Raw genomic sequence first — 20,980 nt, 5'->3', positions numbered from 1 at the left:
GTTCTGTGAAAAATGCCATTGGTAATTTGATAGAGATCACACTGAATCTGTAGATTGCATTTGGTAGTATAGTCATTTTCACAGTATCGATTCTTCCAATGCAGGAACATGGACTATCTCTCCGTCTATTTATAGTCTCTGAGTTCTTTCATTAGTGTTTTATAGTTTTCTGCATATAGCTCTTTTGTCTCTTTCAGTTCAGTTCAGTTCAGTCGCTCAGTCATGTCCGACTCTTTGCGGCCGCATGAATCACAGCACGCCAGGCCTCCCTGTCCATCACCAACTCCCGGAGTTCACTGAGACTAAAGTCCATCGAGTCAGTGATGCCATCCAGCCATCTCATCCTCTGTCGTCCCCTTCTCCTCCTGCCCCCAATCCCTCCCAGCATCAGAGTCTTTTCCAATGAGTCAACTCTTCACATGAAGTGGCCAAAGTACTGGAGTTTCAGCTTTAGCATCATTCCTTCCAAAGAAATCCCAGGGCTGATCTCCTTCAGAATGGACTGGTTGGATCTCCTTGCGGTCCAAGGGACTCTCAAGAGTCTTCTCCAACACCACAGTTCAAAAGCATCAAATCTTCGGTGCTCAGCTTTCTTCACAGTCCAACTCTTGCATCTATACATAACCACTGGACGTAGCCTTGACTAGACGGACCTTTGTTGGCAAAGTAATGTCTCTACTTTTGAATATGCTATCTAGGTTGGTCATCACTTTTCCTCCAAGGAGTAAGCGTCTTTTAATTTCATGGCTGCAGTAACCATCTGCAGTGATTTTGGAGCCCCCCAAAATAAAGTCTGACACTGTTTCCACTCTTTAGGTATGTTTATTTCTAGGTTTTTAAAATTCTTTTTGTGGTAATGGTAAATAAGACTGATTCCTTAATTTTTCTTTCTGATTTTTTGTTAGTAGTGTATAGGAATGCAAGCAATTTCTGTGTACTGATTTTGTATCCTGTGACTTTACTAAATTCAGCTTCAGTAATTTTCTGATAATATCATTACAGTTTTCTATGTATAGTATACTGCCCTTTGCAAACAGTGAGAGTTTTACCTCTTTTCCAAATTGGATTTCTATAATTACTTTTTCTTCTCTGATTGCCGTAGTAAGGACTTCTAAAATATGTTGAATAATAGTGGCAAGAGTGGGCTTGCTTGCCTTGTTCCTGATCATAAAGGAAATGCTTTCAGTTTTTCACCATTTAGAATAATGTTTGCTGTGGGTTTATCATGTATGGCCTTTATTATATTGAGGTAGGTCCCTTGTGTGCCCATTATTTGAAGAGTTTTTATAAATGGGTACTGAATTTTGTCAAAAGCTTTTTTTTTTTGTCTATGGAATATTATGCGGTTTTTATCTTTCAGTTTCTTAATATGGTGCATCACATATATTTGCATATATTGAAGAATCTTTGCATCCCTGGGATAAACCTGACTTCATCATGGTGTATGATCTTTTTAATGTGTTGTTGAATTCTTTTTGCTAGAATTTTGTTAAGGATTTTTGCATCTATGTTCATCAGTGATATTGGCCTGTAATTTTCTTTTTTTGTGTGATGCCTTTGTCTGGTTTTGGTATCAGGGTGATGGTTGCCTTGTAGAATGAGTTTGATAGTGTTCCTTCCTCTGCAAGTTTTTGAAAGAGTTTCAGAAATATAGGCATTAACTCATCTCTAAATGTTTGACAGAATTCACCTGTGAAGCCATCTGGCTCTGGGCTTTTGTTTCTTGGGAGATTTTTGATTATAGTTTCTATTTCAGTGCTTGTAATTGGTTGCTCATAATTTCTTTTTCTTCCTGGTTCCGTTGCAGAAGGTTGAACTTTTCTAAGAATCTATCCATTTCTTCCAGGTTATCCATTTTATTGACATATAGTTGCTAATAATAGTCTCTTATGTTCCTTTGTATTTCTGCATTGTCTGTTGTAACCTCTCCTTTTTCATTTCTAATTTTGTTGATTTGATTATTTTCCCTTTTTTCTTGATAAGTCTGGCTAATGTTTTGTCAATTTTGGTTTATCCTCTAGAAGAACCAACTTTTAGTTTTACTGATCTTTACTATTGTTTCCTTCATTTTTTCCCCCATTTATTTCTGCTCTGATCTTTATGACTTCTTTCCTTATACTAATTCTGGGGATTTTTTAGTTGTTTTTCTTTTTCCAGTTTTAGATATAAATTTAGGTTGTCAATTTGATGTTTTTATTTTTTCTTGAAGTAAGATTGTGTTGCTCTAAACTTTCCTCTTAGAACTGCTTTCGCTGCATCCCATAGGTTTTAGGTTGTCGTTTTTTTTGGGGGGGGGGTTAATCTTTCTAGAAACTTTTTTATTTCCCTTTAATTTCTTCTATAACCTGTTCTTTATTTAGAAACATATTGTTTAATCTCTATGCTTTTGTGTTTTTTGCAGTTTTTTTCCCCTGTAGTTGATATAGTCTCATAGCATTGTGGTCAGAAAAGATGTTTGATACAATTTCAGTTTTCTTAAATTTACTGAGGCTTGATTTGTGACCCAAGATGTGGTCTATCCTGGATAATGTTCCATGTACACTAGAGAAGATAGTGTATTATTCTGCATTTGACAGACTGTCCTGAAGATATCAATTAGGTTTATCTGGTCTGATGTGTCATTTAACGCTTATGTTTCCTTATTAATTTTCTGTTTTAATGATCTGTTCATTGGTATAAATGGGGTGTTAAAGTCCCTTATTATTATTGTGTTATTGTCAATTTCTTCTTTTATGAGCCTTATGTGTTGAGGTTCTCCTATGCTGGGTGCATAGATATTTACAACTGTTATGTCTTCCTCTTGGATTGACCCCTTGATCATTATGTAATGTCCTTCCTTATCTCTTGTAATAGTCTTTATTTTAAGGTCTATTTTGATTGATATGAGAATTGTTACTCCAGTTTCTTTTGATTTCCATTTGCATGGACTATCTTTTCCACCTTCTAACTTTTGGTCTGTATGTGCTTCTAGATCTGAAGTGGGTCTCCTGTAGATAGTATATATATGTGTCTTATTTTTGTATCTATTCAGACAGTCTGTGTCTTTTGATTGGAGCATGTAATACATTTACATTTAAAGTAATTATTAATATGTATGTTCATTTTGGCATTTTCTTAATTGTTTTGGCTTTGTTTTTGTAGGTCTTTTCCTTCTCTTGTGTTTCCTGTCTATAGAAGTCCCTTTAACATTTGTTGTAAAGCTGGTTTAGTGGTGCTAAATTCTCTTAACTTTTGCTTGTCTGTGAAGCTTTTGATTTCTTCCTAGATTTTGAATGAGTTCCTTGCTGTTCAGTACCTTAAATATATCCTGCCATTTTCTTCTGGCCTATAGAGTTTCTGTTGACAGATCATCTATTAATCATATGGGATTTTTCTTGTATGTTACTTGTTGCTTTTCCCTTGCTGTTTTTAATAGTCTTTCTTTAACACAAAACATTTTCTTTGTATTTAATCTTTGTTAGTTTGATTATATGTATCTTAGCATGTTTCTCCTTAAGTTTATCCTGTATGGGACTCTTTGTGCTTCTTGGACTTGATTGACTATTTCCTTTGTTGGGGATATTTTTGACTATCAGATCAGATCAGATCAGTCGCTCAGTCGTGTCCGACTCTTTGCGACCCCATGAATCACAGCATGCCAGGCCTCCCTGTCCATCACCAACTCCTGGAGTTCACCCAGACTCACATTCATCGAGTCAGTGATGCCATCCAGCCATCTCATCCTCTGTCGTCCCCTTCTCCTCCTGCCCCCAATCCCTCCTAGCATCACAGTCTTTTCCAATGAGTCAACTCTTCACATGAGGTGGCCAAAGTACTGCAGTTTCAGCTTTAGCATCATTCCTTCCAAAGAAATCCCAGGGCTGATCTCCTTCAGAATGGACTGGTTGGATCTCCTTGCAGTCCAAGGGACTCTCAAGAGTCTTCTCCAACACCACAGTTCAAAAGCAGCAATTCTTCGGCCCTCAGCCTTCTTCACAGTCCAACTCTCACATCCATACATGACCACAGGAAAAACCATAGCCTTGACTAGATGGACCTTTGTTGGCAAAGTAATGTCCCTGCTTTTGAATATGCTATCTAGGTTGGTCATAACTTTCCTTCCAAGGAGTAAGCGTCTTTTAATTTCATGGCTGCAGTCACCATCTGTAGTGATTTTGGAGCCCAGAAAAATAAAGTCTGACACTGTTTCCACTGTTTCCCCATCTATTTCCCATGAAGTGGTGGGACCAGGTGCCATGATCTTTGTTTTCTGAATGTTGAGCTTTAAGCCAACTTTTTCACTCTCCACTTTCACTTTCATCAAGAGGCTTTTGAGTTCCTCTTCACTTTCTGCCATAAGGGTGGGGTCATCTGCATATCTGAGGTTATTGATATTTCTCCCGGCAATCTTGATTCCAGTTTGTGTTTCTTCCAGTCCAGCGTTTCTCATGATGTACTCTGCGTATAAGTTAAATAAACATGGTGACAATACACAGCCTCTATAGTCTCTTCAAAAATTTTCTCAGATCGTTTCTTTTTCTCTTCTTCTAGGACCACTATAATTAGAAGGTTGGTGTGTTTACTATTTTATCAGAGGTCTCTGAGACTATCCTTAATACTCTTCATTCTTTTTCCTTTATTCTGCTCTTCACTTATTTCCACCATACTATCTTCCAGCTCACTTATCCATTCTTCTGCCTCAATTATTCTGCTATTGATTCCTTGTAGAGTATTTTTAATTTCAGTAATTGTGTTGTTCGTCTCTGTTTGTTTCTTCTTTATGTCTTCTAGGTCCTTATTAAATGTGTTACTTGATTCTTGCACTTTCTCCATTCTGCTTTTGAGGCTTTGGATCATCTTTACTATAATTATTCTGCATTGTTTTTCAGGTAGTTTGCCTATTTCCTCTTCCAAATAAATTTGCCTATTTCCTCTTCCAAATAAATTTGGCCTTGTAAGTTTCTACCTTGTTCCTTCATTTGTGGAATATTTACGTCTTTTAATTTTTTTCTAAGTTACTGTGCTTGAGGTCACCTTTCCCCTGGTTTTAGGGTAGTTTTCCTCCTTTCTTTTGGTTTAAGCCTTTGGTGGATAAGGTTGGTCCAGTGATTTGTGTAGGCTTTGTGTTGGGAGTGACTTGTGCCTACATTCTGGTGGGAGAAAGTAAGTTAGTTTTTGTTCCTCCTCTGATGTGCAAGCCTGGGTGAGGTGGTATGTTTTGGAATGTCTGTGGGAATCCAGTCTGCTGATGATTTGACTTGGTTTTTGTCTTGCTTGTTGTTTGGGTGAGGCATCCTGTACTGTGTTGCTGGCAGTTGGGTGATGCTGGGTCTTGTATACAGTTGGAAGCCTTCATGGGAATTCTCACTAATTAATACTCACTGAGGTTAGGAGTTCTCTGGTGGTTTAGGGTCCTGGACTCAGGTCTCCCACCCCAAAGGCTCAGGCCTGCTCTCTGGCTGGGGAACCAAGATTCCACAAGTAGTTTTTATGGCATTACAGGGGATTAAAACAAACACACAAAAACACGATAAGAAATAAAGATGAATCCCAGACAAATGGTAAATACAAAACCAGACAAATAAGAACAGAAACTATGGAATATACACATACACACAAACAAACAAAATCAAAATACTTCAAAGAAAAGAAAACAAGAGAGTGACCCAGCAAACAAAGAAAACCAAAAATGATATCAACCAATTAAAAACGGACTAAAGCACAAACTGGAAAACAAAACCGAAGTAGGGTGCCAACTGGCAAATAAGATAGAGAAAAGAAACAAACGTTGTGAAAAAAGGAAGAAAAGAAAAAAGTAGAAAAGCAAAGTTAAATAAAAGTATATAAAAAAAGATTTATATATTTTAAAGAGTAACTACAGCAGAAAGGAACAGAAAAACAAACAAAAGATAAGAAAATCAAAGAAAAATGAAAAAATGAAGAAACCAAAACCAAACCCCTACCCAACCACAAAAGGCTAATGTAGAGGTAGTCATATATGAACGAAATAAAAAGTGTGATTCTTAAAAAAAAGCCTTCTCAAAAGCTTAAATATAGTTAATAGTAATAATAAAACCAACAGTCACAGCTACAGAGGAAATAAAAAGAAGAAAAAAAATCTAGAACCAACTACAGAGCAAATCAAAATATAAGAATAATAATAAATGTTTTTCTCAAATCTCAGCTCACTGAGTCACAGTCCACCTCCACATCCCTAGGATGTCCTCCAATACTCGGTTGGTTTCTGGACCTGCTGTGGGGACAGCTCAGACTCTAATCTGGTCTTACTCTTGCTTGTTCTTGCCTCCAATGTCTACAGCTGCCAGAGCTAGTGTGTTTTCTTTTGTGGGACCTCTCAATGTCCTTTCATAGACACAGAGTTTGCCTACTTGATTATGTGGATTTAATCTGAAGCTTGTACAGCTGGTAGGAAGGTTTTCAATCCTCTTCCTTAGCCACACTGCCTCTGGATTTCAACTGTGGTTTTATCTCCACATCTGCGTGTTGATCATCCACAGGAATTTGCTCCTGAGGCTGCCCTGGAGGACTTAGGTCTGCCTCAGTGAGGTCTGGGTGTGGAGGTGGCACAGTTGCTTGGATTGCAAGGACCCTGACAGTGCCAGGTATTCAGGGGAGCCCACAACCAAGAGACGCAGGAGATATGGTGCTTTTAGGGTTTTTTTCTAGTCTCTGGCAGCTCTGCCCCAGTGAAGACTGAGCATGGAAGTGGCACAGCTGCTTGGATCGTGGGGACCCTGGTGGTATCAAGTGTGCAGCAATGAGCTATGGTACTATCAGAGTCTTTTTCTAGCCTCTGGCAGCTGGCATTCAAAGGTCCTCTTTGGCTGGTCTTTCTCTGTTGCTTGGTGTGTTTAGGTACTTAAAGCACCCCCCTGATTGGAGTCCTTCTCTATTCTCAGTGTGTCAGGGACTTAAAGGGCCATCTTCTTTGGGTCTTTCTATATTGGCACTGGTGTGTGGGGAGACAAAGGCTACAGTGATGACTCCACCCACTGTGCGTGACTCAGCAGTATTGCCTTGCCTCCATGGCTGCATAGTTTTCCTTTAAAGTCATTTCCCACTGCAATCTCCTCCTTCGTGTCCCCTCAGGTCATCTCCCCGCAATCGACAACAGACCTCACCCTGGGATTTCTCTCCAACCCCTATGCTCCAGCTCCCATCCATTGTGTGTTCCAGGGGACTTGTGTCCCTGTCCTGGATATGTAGAGCTGTGGCAAAGATTGTCTGTGTGGATCTCATTCCATTCTGACTGTCACAGACCTGCCGCTGCACTCTCCAGCAGCCTCAAATGCTTCTCCTCTGTCCCAAACAACTCCCCAGTGTGGGGATCTGACCCTGCTTCAGCTCCCCCACTCCTGGGTGCAGGTGCAGTCCTGCTCCTTTCCTCTCCTTCCTTTGTTCTACTGAGTTTTGCATGGGTCTGTACATTTCTTTCCGGTGGTCAGGGATTCCTTCTTGTACTCAGCTGGTGTTCTATGTGGTCTTCTGTGTCTAAAGGTGTAATCCAAGTACATCCGTGGAGAGAGATTTTTCTCCACATCCACCTACTCCTCCACCATCTTCCTTCTACACATCTTAATTGATAATGCCATCTTTTACCAACCCACCCCCATCGTCAGACACGAGCTGGTTATGCTTTTTTTTCTGCAGACATTTCTTCCCTTCATCTGGGCTAAACTAAAAAGACTATCCTTCTCTCAAAATGCAGATTAGATGCTCTGTCCTCCATTGATCCTGATCTTTCCAGCTATGAGTAACTTCTCAGTCTTTGGAATTCCTATTACACTCCATCACATAATTTTAATCTTGGTATTATGGGTATTTAATTATCTTAGTTCAGTAACTAGAATATCTCACTAGAGTATCTCTTACTAGACTCCATCTTCCAAAGAGCAGAGATCAGTGCTTAGCAGAAAGTGGGCATTAAACATTTGCTTGATTAATAAATTTTAAAAATTTGTAAAAATGAATTTCTTCAAATTAAGACCCTTCCTTTATTTGATGAACAAGTGTTAACTCTGTATAAATATAAGGGTCAAAAGCAAACCTCTGGTTTAGTAAACTTTGAAAAATATCCTCAGGCACTTGTGGTCCAGTGTTGGTGAATACCAATGTTAAGCTGGTATTTTTGCTAGCCAAATTTGCTACATATGAAACCCATTGGCCATTTGGGGATTGACAACTTTCCTACTGCTCCTTTCAAAGAACTTCCCAAGAAAACTGGGATGGATAATCTATGTGCCATATGTGCTGTTAAAATAAAGTTGGATATGCACCCATCAAGTGGTTTCCATGAGAAACGCAAGGACTCCAGAATATGAAAAATCTTTTTAATTGTAGTACTTATGGTAGGCACTCCAAATAGAAGAATTACATTTCAAACTTTTTTATCTTAAAAAAAATAGTTTATACCACAGCTTAAATATCTTGGAGCAGAAACAATGTGGCTGTTTAAAATGTTATATAAACAAGTTTGGAAGAAGCAAAAAAAAAAGTTTCTTTTTCTTTTTCATGTTGCCTACAAAGTCTTTAAATATAGTGCTTAGCTTAAAAGAGGGACTTTTTTTTTTTTTTGCTTCTTGAAAATGGTGGAGACATAGGTATGGGGACCCCTTCTCCCACAATGATTTAAGGTAAGGGAAAATGGGCAACCAAACTTGAATTCCCTCAACTGAATGGATGGGCTAAGAAGACCTTCATTTGGTATCATCACAGGATAAACCTGGGGGTTTATTTGTCTGTCTCTTTTGAGGAAGGTGTTGTTCTTAACTGTAACTTGTTTTGTCTCCCTTCTGAGTTGTCTGTTTCTATCTATAGCCACTTCCATTCTTTGAATTTTGTTATTTAAAATTTCTGCTTCTGTGTTCTTAAGAAAGCTAAAGAAATTTGTACTTGTCTTATGATATCCTCAAAGAAGTAGATTGGGTCTTCTTCTTCTACTTTTTAAAAGAATATTTTCCAGTATGTAAAAATTTATTGATTTTGCTTACTGTGAAGGTTACTTTTAAAAAATGTAAGTTAATGTTTTTGGTTGTGCTGGGTCTTCATTCCTGCATGGTCGTTTCTCTAGAGTGGGGGCTGCTCTATAGTTGTAGTCTGCGGGCTTCCCATTGCAATGGCTTCTCTTGTTGCAGAACACAGGCCGTGTGCTGTGTAGGCTTCTGTAGTTGCAGATCCTGGTCTCTGGAGCATAGACGCAGTAGCTGTGATGCCTGGGCTTAGTTGTCCCAGGGCTTGTGGAATTTTCCCAGACCAGCGATTGAACCTGTGTCTCCTGCATTGGCAGGTAGATTCTTTACCACTGAGCCACCAGGGAAGTGCTATATATATATATTTTTTTTGAATGAAAGATTCTTTAAATTCTATAGTGCTTTACAATGTTCAATTTTATGCCAAGTGGAATAAGTCAGACAAAGACAAACACTGCATGATATCATTTATATGTAGAATCTAAAAAATACAACAAACTAGTGAATAAAATCAAAAAGAAGCAGACTGACAGAGTGACTGACCAATGGGGAGAAGGATGGGAGGGGCAATATAGGAGTAGATTTTTCAGTAAGTGTTATTAGGGGATTATATGAAATCATGTGTGTGAAACTTTTGAAGAGTGTAAACCCCTTTTGAAAACCTTTCTCTTTAAAAAAAAAAAATTAGGGCTTCCCTGATGGCTCAGTTGGTAAAGAATCTGCCTGCTAATGCAGGAGGCACAGGTTCAATCCTTGGTCTGGGAAGATCCCACATGCCTTGGAGCGACCAAGCCCATGTGCCGCAATTATTGAGCCTGTACTCTAGAGCCCGAGAACTGCAATTGCTGAGCCCACACACCGCAACTACTGAAGCCTGAATGTTCTAGAGCCTGTGCTCTAGACAAGAGAAGCCACCACAATGAGAAGTGTGACCACCGCAACTGGAGAGCGGCCCCCACTCTTTACAACTAGAAAAAAGCCCGTGCAGCAACGAAGATCTAGCACAGCCAAAAATAAATCAATAAAATTATTTAAAAAACATTTAAAATTTCCCATTTCCTTCAGAATTACTTTACCAACAAAGATCTGTCTAGTCAAAGTTATGGTTTGAAGAATTGATGCTTTCAAACTGTGGTGTTGGATAAGACTCCTGAGAGCCCCTAGGACTGCAAGGAGATCAAAGCAGTCAATCCTAAAGGAAATCAGTCCTGAATATTCATTGGAAGGACTGATGCTGAAGCTGAAATTCCAATCCTTTGGCCACCTGATCTGAAGAACTAACTCATTGGAAAAGACCTCGATGCTGAGAAAGATTGAAGGCAGGAGGAGAAGGGGACAACAGAGGATGAGATGGCTGGATGGCATCACTGACTCAATGGACATGAATTTGAGCAAGCTCTGGGAGCTGGACAGGCAAGCGTGGCATGCTGTAGTTCATGGGGTCGAAAAGAGTCAGACATGACTGTAACTGAACTGAACTGAACTTCCTGCAGAATATTTGCATTTACCAAGGAGAGGAATAATATCAAATGAGTGCAAAGGATAATTTAAAATTTCACAATTTCTTATCTCTTTTCTTCCACTTACAATCTTTTATCGTAATTATAAATGCCAGCAAAATGACTAATGTAAGATTCACAGAGATTATAGAATGTTAGGACTTGTCTGTGTGCTTGAAAACAGAATTGCGGCTAAGAGAAAGGGATTTATTAAGAAGTATAAAGAGCTCACAGAGTCATTTGAATTGCTGAAGAAGGAGGATGAAGGCCGAGCATTCAGGGACAACTCCCCAAATACACCCAGCATGGGGGTGCAAGGGAGCTGCTCACTCTACTGAGATTAAGGTAGTTAATCCTGAAGCCACTAAATGAGGTCCAGATGCTGCCTCCTGCACACAGCCTCTGTCATGACCTGCACCAACAAAAGGACACTGCAGGGACTTCCCTGGTGGTCCAAGAGCTAAGACTCTGAACTTCCAATGCAGGGGTCCTGGGTTTGATCCTTGGTCGGAGAACTAGATCCCTCATGCCCCAGTGAAGACTGAAGATTCTGTCTATTGCAACTAGGACCCAGCACAGCTAATTAATTAAACAAATGACACTGCATGCTCTGTTTGTCTCCTCATAGAACTTAGTTCTGATCCGAAGTCCAGCCTGAGCATATATGGGTGGATTCTAAACCATGAGGAAAACCTGTAAGGGAGTTTAGGAAATGTCCATTTTTAGCTTTTTCTAGCATGCAAAAGACACACTGGAGGGGAGTTGGATCAGTGTTGAGTGAGTTCAATTAGGGTCCACCATTTTAGGCAGCTTTTCTATTTTCCTTGATTTCCACCACTCCCTGAGCTGGGATGTTGAAAAACAGCAAAATGACTAGAATTTGAAAACTGGCGTGTGAATCAGGTTGTGTCAAGATGTATCACAGACCTATGAGAAGAGTAATTACTTTCTCATTTCCTTATTTGTAACTTCCTTCTCAGACGGTGAAAAGTGTGTTATCTGTGTACTCAATCTATCTATCCCTCTGCACGTAGCTGCTTTCTCATCACCACTGTGACCGGCCCCCAGGACTGCTGCCCTCGTCCTGCGGGAGTTCTGACACTGTCACCATCTGCTGCTCCCACTAAGGCAGTGACACACTCTGAACATGGCTGCCACCCTGCCCTGGGGTGGCTCTTTCTATAACCCTTCTGGGCTCTGAAATCCTATGGAGGTGACTCCTGAATAAAAGCCTCCACGTGCTATTAATACTTAGGCTTCAATATATCCAGCCAAGTGCTCCCCAATCTGAAACTTTCCCTGCTCTGCTTTGGTCCAGTCCCACAGCAGGCTGGCTCCCTTGTGCAGAATTCCTTTACACACTTCTCAAGCTTGGAGAAGGAAATGGCAACCCACTCCAGTATTCTTGCCTGGAGAATCCCAGAGACAGAGGAGCCTGGTGGGCTGCCATCTATGGGGTTGCACAGAGTTGGACACGACTGAAGTGACTTAGCAGCAGCAGCAGCAGCAAGCTCTTACACTCAGCTCTGCACTGCCCCACCCTCGGCTTGTCTCCCTCATGCTTCAACATTCTGGACAGCTGGTGTTCCAGTTTAGTCTCTCTTCATGCTCAGTCTGTGCTCTGACATCCTGCACTGGGGGACTTCCCTGCATGGGAGTCTGTGTGTAGGCTCCGACTGCTCCACGGTGGGCTTCCTTCCCTGAACAGAAGTCTTCTTGTCCTCGCTTAGGCTCAGAAACCACACATCGGGTAGTGCCCCCTACACACACACACACACACACACACACACACACACGGGTAACCTCCTCACCTGGCTGATTCTTTGACGCCTCATGCTGGGCCACTGCCCTCCCATGTGGAAATCTCCCTCACCCTTTTTGGTTCAATATTCCGTGCCAGGCTGCCCCTCCCTGCACCTGGGAAATTCCTTACTCTGCTTGGCCTCTGATATCCTGCCTTCGAGTACTATAGATCCTCTCCACCAGAACACTGTTTGCTTGGCCTCGTCTAATGGCTTTTGACCTGAATTGTTCAGTAACAGAATGGAAGGGAAGTGAAAGAGGAAACAGAATCTGAAACCTGAAATATGGTGTCAGGGAAATGGAAATACAAAATGAGGCAAGTCCCAAAGGCATATTTGTGTATATGGGGGCATGGTGATTACCATGGTTTCTCTGGAGCATAGAGTACATGAGGGGGCTTAACTTATTCGAGGTAAAGATATGGAGCTAATCTGTGATGCTATTGTGGAGGGCCTTAAGTAACTAGGAGACGGTATCTCACTGGCAATTATTACTTAGGTGATTAGCATGATTGGTTTGCACTTCAGAAAAATAATTCACCCTGAAGTGTGTAGGAGGTATGGGAAGACAGGACATAATTAGAATAATTTCACTAAGCATTGAGAAACCGGCCTGGACCAGGTCTGCTCTAGAGTGTGTGAGAAGAAAGGGTGTCATCACAGGGCATTATCACTCCAGGATGCCATTCAGAGCCTGCGTTGGTTTGTGAACATCTGACATTTCACACGAGATATGACTTTCATCAAACAAGCTGCCAGGTGTTTATCTTTTTATGGATGTTCTGGATGCTGTGGTCCTCCTTCAGGATTGAGGTACTCATTTCCACAGCCAGGAGTTTTGACTGCTGGCAGCTCACATCTCCTTCTTATAAATGTCCTAAGTCAGAGGAAGCTGTCTTGCCCAAGGTTACACTTATTTTTAAAGGGGTGTCCACAGGGACACAAAACTCTGACTTCATTCAATTCAGGACAGCTGTGAAAGGCCATTCCAGCTCCAGACTACCACTGGGGTGGGCTGAGACTGCCTCTGCAATTGTGTTATGTTTCAATTTTTCCTCTGACTAGTTCTGCTTCTTCACTCTTCAGAGGTTTTGCTTAGGAGAGCATGACCCAATATACCTCCTGCAGGAAGATCTCAGAGTCTCAGCTCTCTTTCTGGGAAACTGGATTTAAGACACACCCAGTCCCAAGCAGCTTCCCTAATAGCTCAGTTGGTAAAGAATCCGTCTGCAATGTAGGAAACCCTGGTTAGATTCCTGGGTTGGGAAGATCTGCCGGAGAATGGATAAGCTACCCACTCTGGCTTCCTTTGTGGCTCAGCTGGTAAAGAATCCTCCCACAGTGTAGGAGACCTGGGTTCAATGCCTGGGTTGGGAAGATCCCCTGGAGAAGGGAAAGGCTACCCACTCCAGTATTCTGGCCTGGAGAATTCCATGGACTGTATAGTCCATGGGGTTGCAAAGAGTTGGACACGACTGAGCAACTTTCACTTTCTTTCAATCCCAAACGCAGATGTTAGTAACCATTTTCTGCCATTGGTTGACATCCCCTGTTGTCACACACAGAGATATTAACTTAGAAGTAATCGGCACCTTCAAAAAGCATTTTGTTCACTGTCAGGAACTAGTTCAGACGTTGGGGAAATCTAGCTCTTTAGTGACTATACTGATAAAAGTTAGAATAAACTCTGTCATCTATAGGTACTTATTGTCTTCCTGTGAATCATGGTAGTTATATAATGAATCACTCTACAGGTACTGTGAATATGAATCACTTCCGTTGTGGTACTTTATTTACATGTCATAAAAAGTTATCAACTTGTAAATAATATAGATTATATGACTTTTTACACATAAAGGATACATTCATTTCTATTTTCCTGTGTTTATTATTGTAGCTTATTTGTCTCTTCTGTTTATTCTTTGCTGGTGTCAGAGGAGACAGAAATAAATTAATGATAGGATATTGGAAAGATGAACTCCTGAAAGCATAAGTTATATGCTTAGAATATTACCAGATACCTAGTGGGTATTGATAAATACTTGTTAAATAAAAATTAGTAAATAAATAAATAAAATTTAACATAAAATCCGTAGGAGCTCTGTGGGTGTAAGAGATGGGATGTGACCAAAGGCCTAGTGGATACTTTTAATCAGGTGTCAATGTCAAGCTACTGTAAGTGCCTTAAACTGAGTTTAAAATGTTCTTGGATTTATTAGTATGTTTTACAATAAGGTAATAAATTCTAATGTTGAACTAGAACTTCAGTTTGATACAAAGAATAACTTTCAAAGAGTAGGGGCTTATATGGATTATGAAGCAAACTACTTCAGCAGAAATGCAGATAATTTGATCAAAAAGGAATATTTTAGATTTATTTATCTAAATCATTCAGTTTAAGTGTCCCTCCTCTGCTAAAAATCTGCATTTCTTATCTCATTTTTGATTTAAAATAGAAAGTTAGGGTCTTCCCTGGTGGTCCAGTGGCTAAGACTCTGTGCTCCCAATGCAAAGGGCCTGGGTTCAACCCCCTATTGAACTAGATCCCACATGCTCTAACACCTGAAGAAGCAAAATAAAAATAATAAATTAAAATTAATAAAAGAGTTAAACAGTGTGCCAGAATGTTTGTAATGGTGAAGTGAAGTGAAGTGAAGTCACTCAGTTGTGTCCAACTCTTTGCGACCCTATGGGCTATATCCTCTGTCCTTGGGATTTTCCAGGCAATAGTCTTGGAGTGGATTGCCATTTCCTTCTCCAGGGGATCTTCCCAACCCAGGGAACGAACCTGGGTCTCCCGCATTGTAGACAGATGCTTTACTGTCTGAGCCACCAGGGAAGTCCGTTTGTAATGGTACAGAAGTCAATTTGAAGCTCTACCTGGCTAGTATCCAGCTGACATAAGGCCTGAGTCCTCTCTCTCCAGAGTGGGGGAAGAGAAAGTTTTACTGTTGTGACCTCTCCTACTTCATGGCTTGTTGCGATTCCTGTCTGCCCTCGCTGTCACCTTCCCTCATTATTTCTTGGAAATAGTGTGACTAACAGCCCTCTTTAGGGACCACCCCAGCGTCTGCCCCAGTTTCAGCACTGAAAGTTGCATGTCCCTGGACACTCTTCAGTCTGGGACAAATTGGGACAGTTGGTTGCCCCAGCAAATTAATGACCTTCCCACTCATTTATATTAGAGGAAAATGATTCCATTAATTATTGGCCTGTGCTAGATGAAGCCACATCCTTGCTGCAATGATAAAAATTTCAGAACTGGGCTGGATTAATTACCCAAGTAAATCAACAAGGATTAATCTTTCCTTCTTTATCAGGAAAGAAGAACTGAATGAGAGAAGTCTAGGAGGGCCTAGGAATTTGGAGGAAGAACGAGTTTTAATTGCAAAGTATTTTGCTTTAGTTTGTTCCTAGCACAAGATGGATCCTTAAACTAGTTTGTGGAGTCCCAGAAATTGAACAGAAATGGGTGAAGGAACCTGGGGAAAAGAAGCCAGTGTATGTGAATTTAAAATACTTCATCATGAGGATAGAGTGCATGAGACATTAACTTCTGTCATCTTCTAACTTGAAAGCAGTGGTTATTGCTTTTTGGCAATCCCCCACAACCCTGATTTTATTCAGTCATGTACTAATATGATATTCATTGCTAAAGATATATGGTATCTCAGATTCTATCTTGATTAAAATGAAAGTTGAAAATGGAGATCAGTTTTGACCAACAGTAAATGATAAAAACCTTTAACAAGCTGTTAATATAAGTTTCCTGAAAGTCAACCTGTGTCAATTCTGCTATGGGAAGTCAAAGAGATGAATGTATCCATTACAACCCCATGGACTGTAGCCCACCAGGCTCTACTACCCATTGAATTCTCCAGGCAAGGATACTGGCATGGGTTGCTATTCCCTTCTCCAGGGGATCTTCCTGACCCAGGGATTGAACCCAGGTCTCCTGCATTGCAGGCGGATTCTTTAGAGTCTGAGCTACGGGATTTCCAGTGTATCCACAACAGGGCCTAAATCTGAAATGAGAGGTGGCAGCATATTCCTGGAGGCCTTATGGCTGCAGAAAAATCAGAATTTCAGAAACTTAAGAGAAGATGAGACCAAGGAGCACAGAATTAGGATTCTGATAATATAGCCATCCCTCTCATTGGACTTTTTTTTTTTCCCCCTGGAGCTCACTTACTTGAAAACAATGGAGGATTTGTATTTCTTTCTAACAAAAGTGTTATCTTCTACTCAATCAGCCACTTGGCCCATCAGTACCTGCCTTACCCTATCAGGTAAGAAGTGGTAGGTCCAGTGGATGATAGTGGAATTTCCATCTCTAAGTGGCAGACATTTCCGAACTGGGGATCCACCTGTATTTAACGAAGTTCTTACCTGTTTCTATCTTTATGTTCAGACACTACAGAGATGCTGGTCCAAGGTACCATTTTATTGTGCCCTGGTACTGCACTAGTCTGCTAACTGGTTTTCTTGCTTTCATTCTTGCTGTCTTCAAATTCATTGTATCATATCAGCTATAACGATCTATAAAAAACATAGATCATAACAATTGATCCCCTTCCCCACCCCTAGAACTCCTTGAATGGGCTTTAGTCGCACAATATAAAATATTTGAATTCTTTACCACAGTTTATGAAACATATACTAGCTAGCCCCTGTCTGGCTCTCTTCCTCTTTCTCATAAAACTCCAGTTACACTGTTTTTCTTTCTGTTTCTTGAATGTGCTAAGCTAATACTTCTGGAAAGTTGCAGTCACGGGAAATGTTTCCTCCTCTAGCTCTTGGAATGGCTACCTTCTTGTTAGTCATTTAGTTGGTCTTTCTCTATCATATGACCGTATTTTAAATCTCTGTGAGCTACCTTCTATATAGACATTTACTTATGTATTTCTGCCTGCTTTTCCTCCTCATCCAGACTGCAAGCTTCATGGAAACTGGGGCTTGTCGTCTTATTCTGAGCTTTAACTCTAGGTCCTAGAACAGTGCGAGGCATATTGTCGTTGTTTTAGGCGCTAAGTTGCGTCCCACTCTTTTGCAACATGGATTTATAGCCTGCCAGGCTTCTCTGTCCATGGAATTTCCCAGGCAAGAATACTGAAGTGGGTTGCTATTTCCTTCTCCAGGGGCCTTCCCGACCGAGAGACTGAACTGAGTTTCTTGCATGGGCAGGCAGATTTTTTACCTAAAGTAGATACTAAGGTGATAGATTTCAGTCTTCAAACAGCTTGCAAATCTGGTTGTAGTCAAAGACAATGTAAACGAAAAGTTAAATGTGCACCACAACTATTCAAACTGCTGAGACAACATGTAATGTAGTACTATATGAACTTTTTATCATAAAGCCTTGACTTGATTCAAATGAAGAGGAGGTGACACTGAATGTTACTCTCAATCACTGGTGTGTATACCAGTGGGATTCCCTGTTGGCTCAGTGGTAAAGAATCCGCCTGCCAATACTGAAAACTCAGGAGAGGAGGGTTCAATCCAGGGTGGGGAAGATTCCCTGGAGGAGGAAATGGCAACCCACTCCAGTATTCTTGCCTGGGAAATCCCATGGACAAAGGAGCCTGAGGTGGTACAGTTCATGGGGTCACAAAGAGGTGGACACGGCTGAGCGACTAACATACCGGTCAGATGGTTAGTCTCTAAAAGCCAGTTTCCACCGGGGGAAGGCAGGTTGCGGTGGGGGCAGAGAGGAGAGGTTGAGTGCAGAATGGGTAAGCAGAGAATCCAAAATGCATGCAAACTCTCGCTCCTGTGCAAGTTTGCTCCGAGATGAAATTCTTAATATCTGGAGCTTGAGATCAATGTCAGTGGGATGCAATGTTTTGAGGTACAACTGTTCACTCCTGAAGAGTTTCCCACCCTTACTCCCCCCAACACCCCACACAGAGAAGTTTCTAGTCTGTGAGATGAAACAATGAAGTAGGTTTATTTAAAAAAAAAAAAAAAGAGGAAGTTGCCTTCTTTAGATACCAGAGCAGCAAGTGCGCTTGTGATAATGGGGGTGAGGCAGAGAGAGGGGGTCATGCCCTTTCTCGAGACCGCTAGACCTCAGTCTCCCAACCTCGCCACGGGCTGCTCTGCACAGCTGCTGCGCAGGCCGAGTCTGCAGGGTACAGGAAGGGGGGTTGTTTAGTTTCTAGAGGACATCTGTTTTTCTAAACTACTTCTCTCCTTTCCAAAAGCTGGCAAGCCTTAGTCATCTCGGCTCGGCACGAACCCACAAGTGTGCGTGTGTGGCTCGGCTCAGGCCCCGCCCTCGGGCGCACACTGCCACCGCGGAGACCCGGCCGGATTGCGGTTCTGGCCTTGGCTGCGAGTGGCTTCTCCGGAGCCGCCCGGCCTCCTCCCCTAAAGAGGACCGCCCGGCCGCCGCGCGGTGCCAGAGCCTAGTACGAGGAAGAAAAGTTTGCAGTGCCCGGCGGAGGCGGGGAACCCGAACCGAGCGGTCCTCCGTTTTTAAGTGTACGCGGCGGCGGCCGCGTCCCGGGCGGCCCTCCTGGAGGACCCGAGCTCCGTAGCGGAGGCTGGAGGCTCGACCCAAGGCGGCGGAGGAACTTCTCCTGCGAGCAGTCGCCGCGGGCCCCGGTCATCTGCAGGAACTCTCCGGAATCGGGAGGGGGAGGGCCGGATCGCTCTTCCACGGGGATTCGTCAAGAGTTCCGGCGGCAGCTGCGGCGGCGGCGGAGTCTCCCTTTGTCCTCCTAGGACCTCCCTCCTTCCCTGTCTCCCTCCCTCTGTCAGTCAGTGGGTCCCTCTGACCCAGGCGCCGGCGCCCTAAGGGACTCGCTAACCTCCACCTCAGGGTGCGTCCCTGGTCACTCCCACCACCCTAGCGTCGCCCCCGAGTGGAGTCTAGCCGAGCCGAGGGGGGCTGCGAGCAGGAGGGAGCCGCAGACCCCCGGCCGCAGGATGGTGGCGGGGCTCTCCCCGGCCCGCTGTCCCGGGCGCTGGCTGGTCCCTGGGCTGTGGCTGCTCGCTCTCAGCGGTCCCGGGGGGCTGCTGAGCGCCCAGGAGCAGCCCTCCTGCCACGGAGCCTTTGATCTCTACTTCGTCTTAGACAAGTGAGTGCGGGAAAAGGGATCCAGGGTCTCCTGGGGAGAGTGGCCCTGGGTGGTGAGCTGTGGTGGGGGGAGGCTGAGATGTCTGTGTGACCTGGGGAGGGGTGAGGGGTAACTCCGGTGATGGGCGCCCTGTTGCTATCTCTGTCCGAAAGGCGAGCGCTTTCGGATCTGTGCGGGCTGCGGGGTGATAGGAGGAGCCCCGAGCTGCTAGGCTCTCTAGGGAGATGGGCAGTCACTGCTGGCCAGTGGCGGGGTTTCTTAGGAAATGGGAGTGCGGTCACTTGGGGTAACCTTCTGCGACCCTGGGACCCACATAAGACTCCTTCTGAGTCCCCCAGTCCTCAACGCCTCACGCTGGCTAAAGTTTGCCGGGTTTTACCCTGAGCACAGCACTTTCATTGTAGCTTGGCAGTCTAAAGTTAACGTACTCAACTGTGGATTGCATTTCCTTCTAAGGAAGGCTGTGTTTATTTGAAGAGCTGGGATCTTACTCCAGACAATTAGCAGGCAGGTGATCCTTGAAGATGGGTAGACTTCCTAGGTTCTTGTAGCACCTACCTTTCAGTTGCTAATACTGTTAACTTGGCTTGAAGAAGAGGTCAGCTTACACCCCTGTAAATGTGTTGTTTTTCTGATTCGTTCAATTTTCTTTTTCAGGTCTGGGAGTGTGGCAAATAACTGGATTGAAATTTACAATTTTGTCCAGCAACTTACAGAGAGATTTGTAAGGTATTTCTCCTACTTTTCTTTCCTAAGCAGGGGACTTTGAGTTGGAGGCAAGTAGACCAAAGGCTAGATGGGGTATCCTTTTTTGGAAACCATTTGCAAGGAAAGCCTTTACTGAAGTGTTGATTTTTAAGTGCCTCAAGGTCTTATCACACACATGCTGTTATTAGGACAGCCCTTCAGTTGTTGAGGCCTTATTTCATCTGGATCCCAGAAACTTGGCTCAGGCTCTGGGGAAGTATCTTCAGACATGATTCCAAATGTCTTTTCCTTTCTGAGTTTTCATCTGTTTTGAATTTCACTTATGCTTTCTCAAAATTTATCACTTTAAAAGTTTATGCTAATAATACCCATAATATATTTGCCATTCCACACAATTCTTAGCATTATTGAGGTCCTCATTAAGAAAAAAAAGTGTTGGTAAACTTCAAATGAGCATGTGTTAATAACCCACTACCAGAAAAGGCACTTGTGTGTGTGTGCCTTTAAAGAAATGACTTGTGTTTACACAATGTGTGGGTGTGTGGCTGGTTTAAAATTTAACTGTTCTATATATGCAATAAGCCTTACTAGGAAAGATTGGTTTGTCTCCTATAAAAAGCATAACTGCTATGATAGCCAGCTTACTCTCTTATTTAGAGGTAACCAGAAATTAGTGGCTTTCTTATTTAAAAGTGACCCTAGGACACTAGGCTTTTGAGGCTTTTTTCCTCCTCCTCTTTTTTTTTTTTTCTTTTTAAAGAAGAAAAAATGCAATGAGGAAATGCAAGTTTATCAAGATAATGGAAAGGACATGAAAAGGAGCTGTATCATTAAATATTGCTTCTTTCAGTCATGTTAGCCCAAATGTTTTCTTTAAAACAGGCTTGGATGATCAAAACATTTTGAAAGTCATGTTGCAA

The 20,980-nt window shown here is 42.3% G+C and overlaps 1 protein-coding gene across 1 annotated transcript in view; it reads left to right on the top strand.

Moving 5' to 3' along the window:
* Positions 1-19,043: 19,043 nt before the first annotated feature.
* ANTXR2 (ANTXR cell adhesion molecule 2) overlaps positions 19,044-20,980 on the top strand; it is a 177,783-nt gene continuing 175,846 nt past the window's right edge. Inside the window, exons 1-2 of the mRNA NM_001076826.1 lie at positions 19,044-19,352; positions 20,010-20,081. Of these exons, the coding sequence (NP_001070294.1) occupies positions 19,201-19,352; positions 20,010-20,081 (224 nt within the window). The 5' untranslated portion in view covers positions 19,044-19,200. The remainder of the gene's footprint in view (positions 19,353-20,009; positions 20,082-20,980) is intronic.

Source organism: Bos taurus, chromosome 6, assembly GCF_002263795.3.
Source record: "Bos taurus isolate L1 Dominette 01449 registration number 42190680 breed Hereford chromosome 6, ARS-UCD2.0, whole genome shotgun sequence".
Lineage (NCBI taxonomy): Eukaryota > Metazoa > Chordata > Mammalia > Artiodactyla > Bovidae > Bos > Bos taurus.
This window is presented reverse-complemented; position numbering and strand designations above follow the sequence as displayed.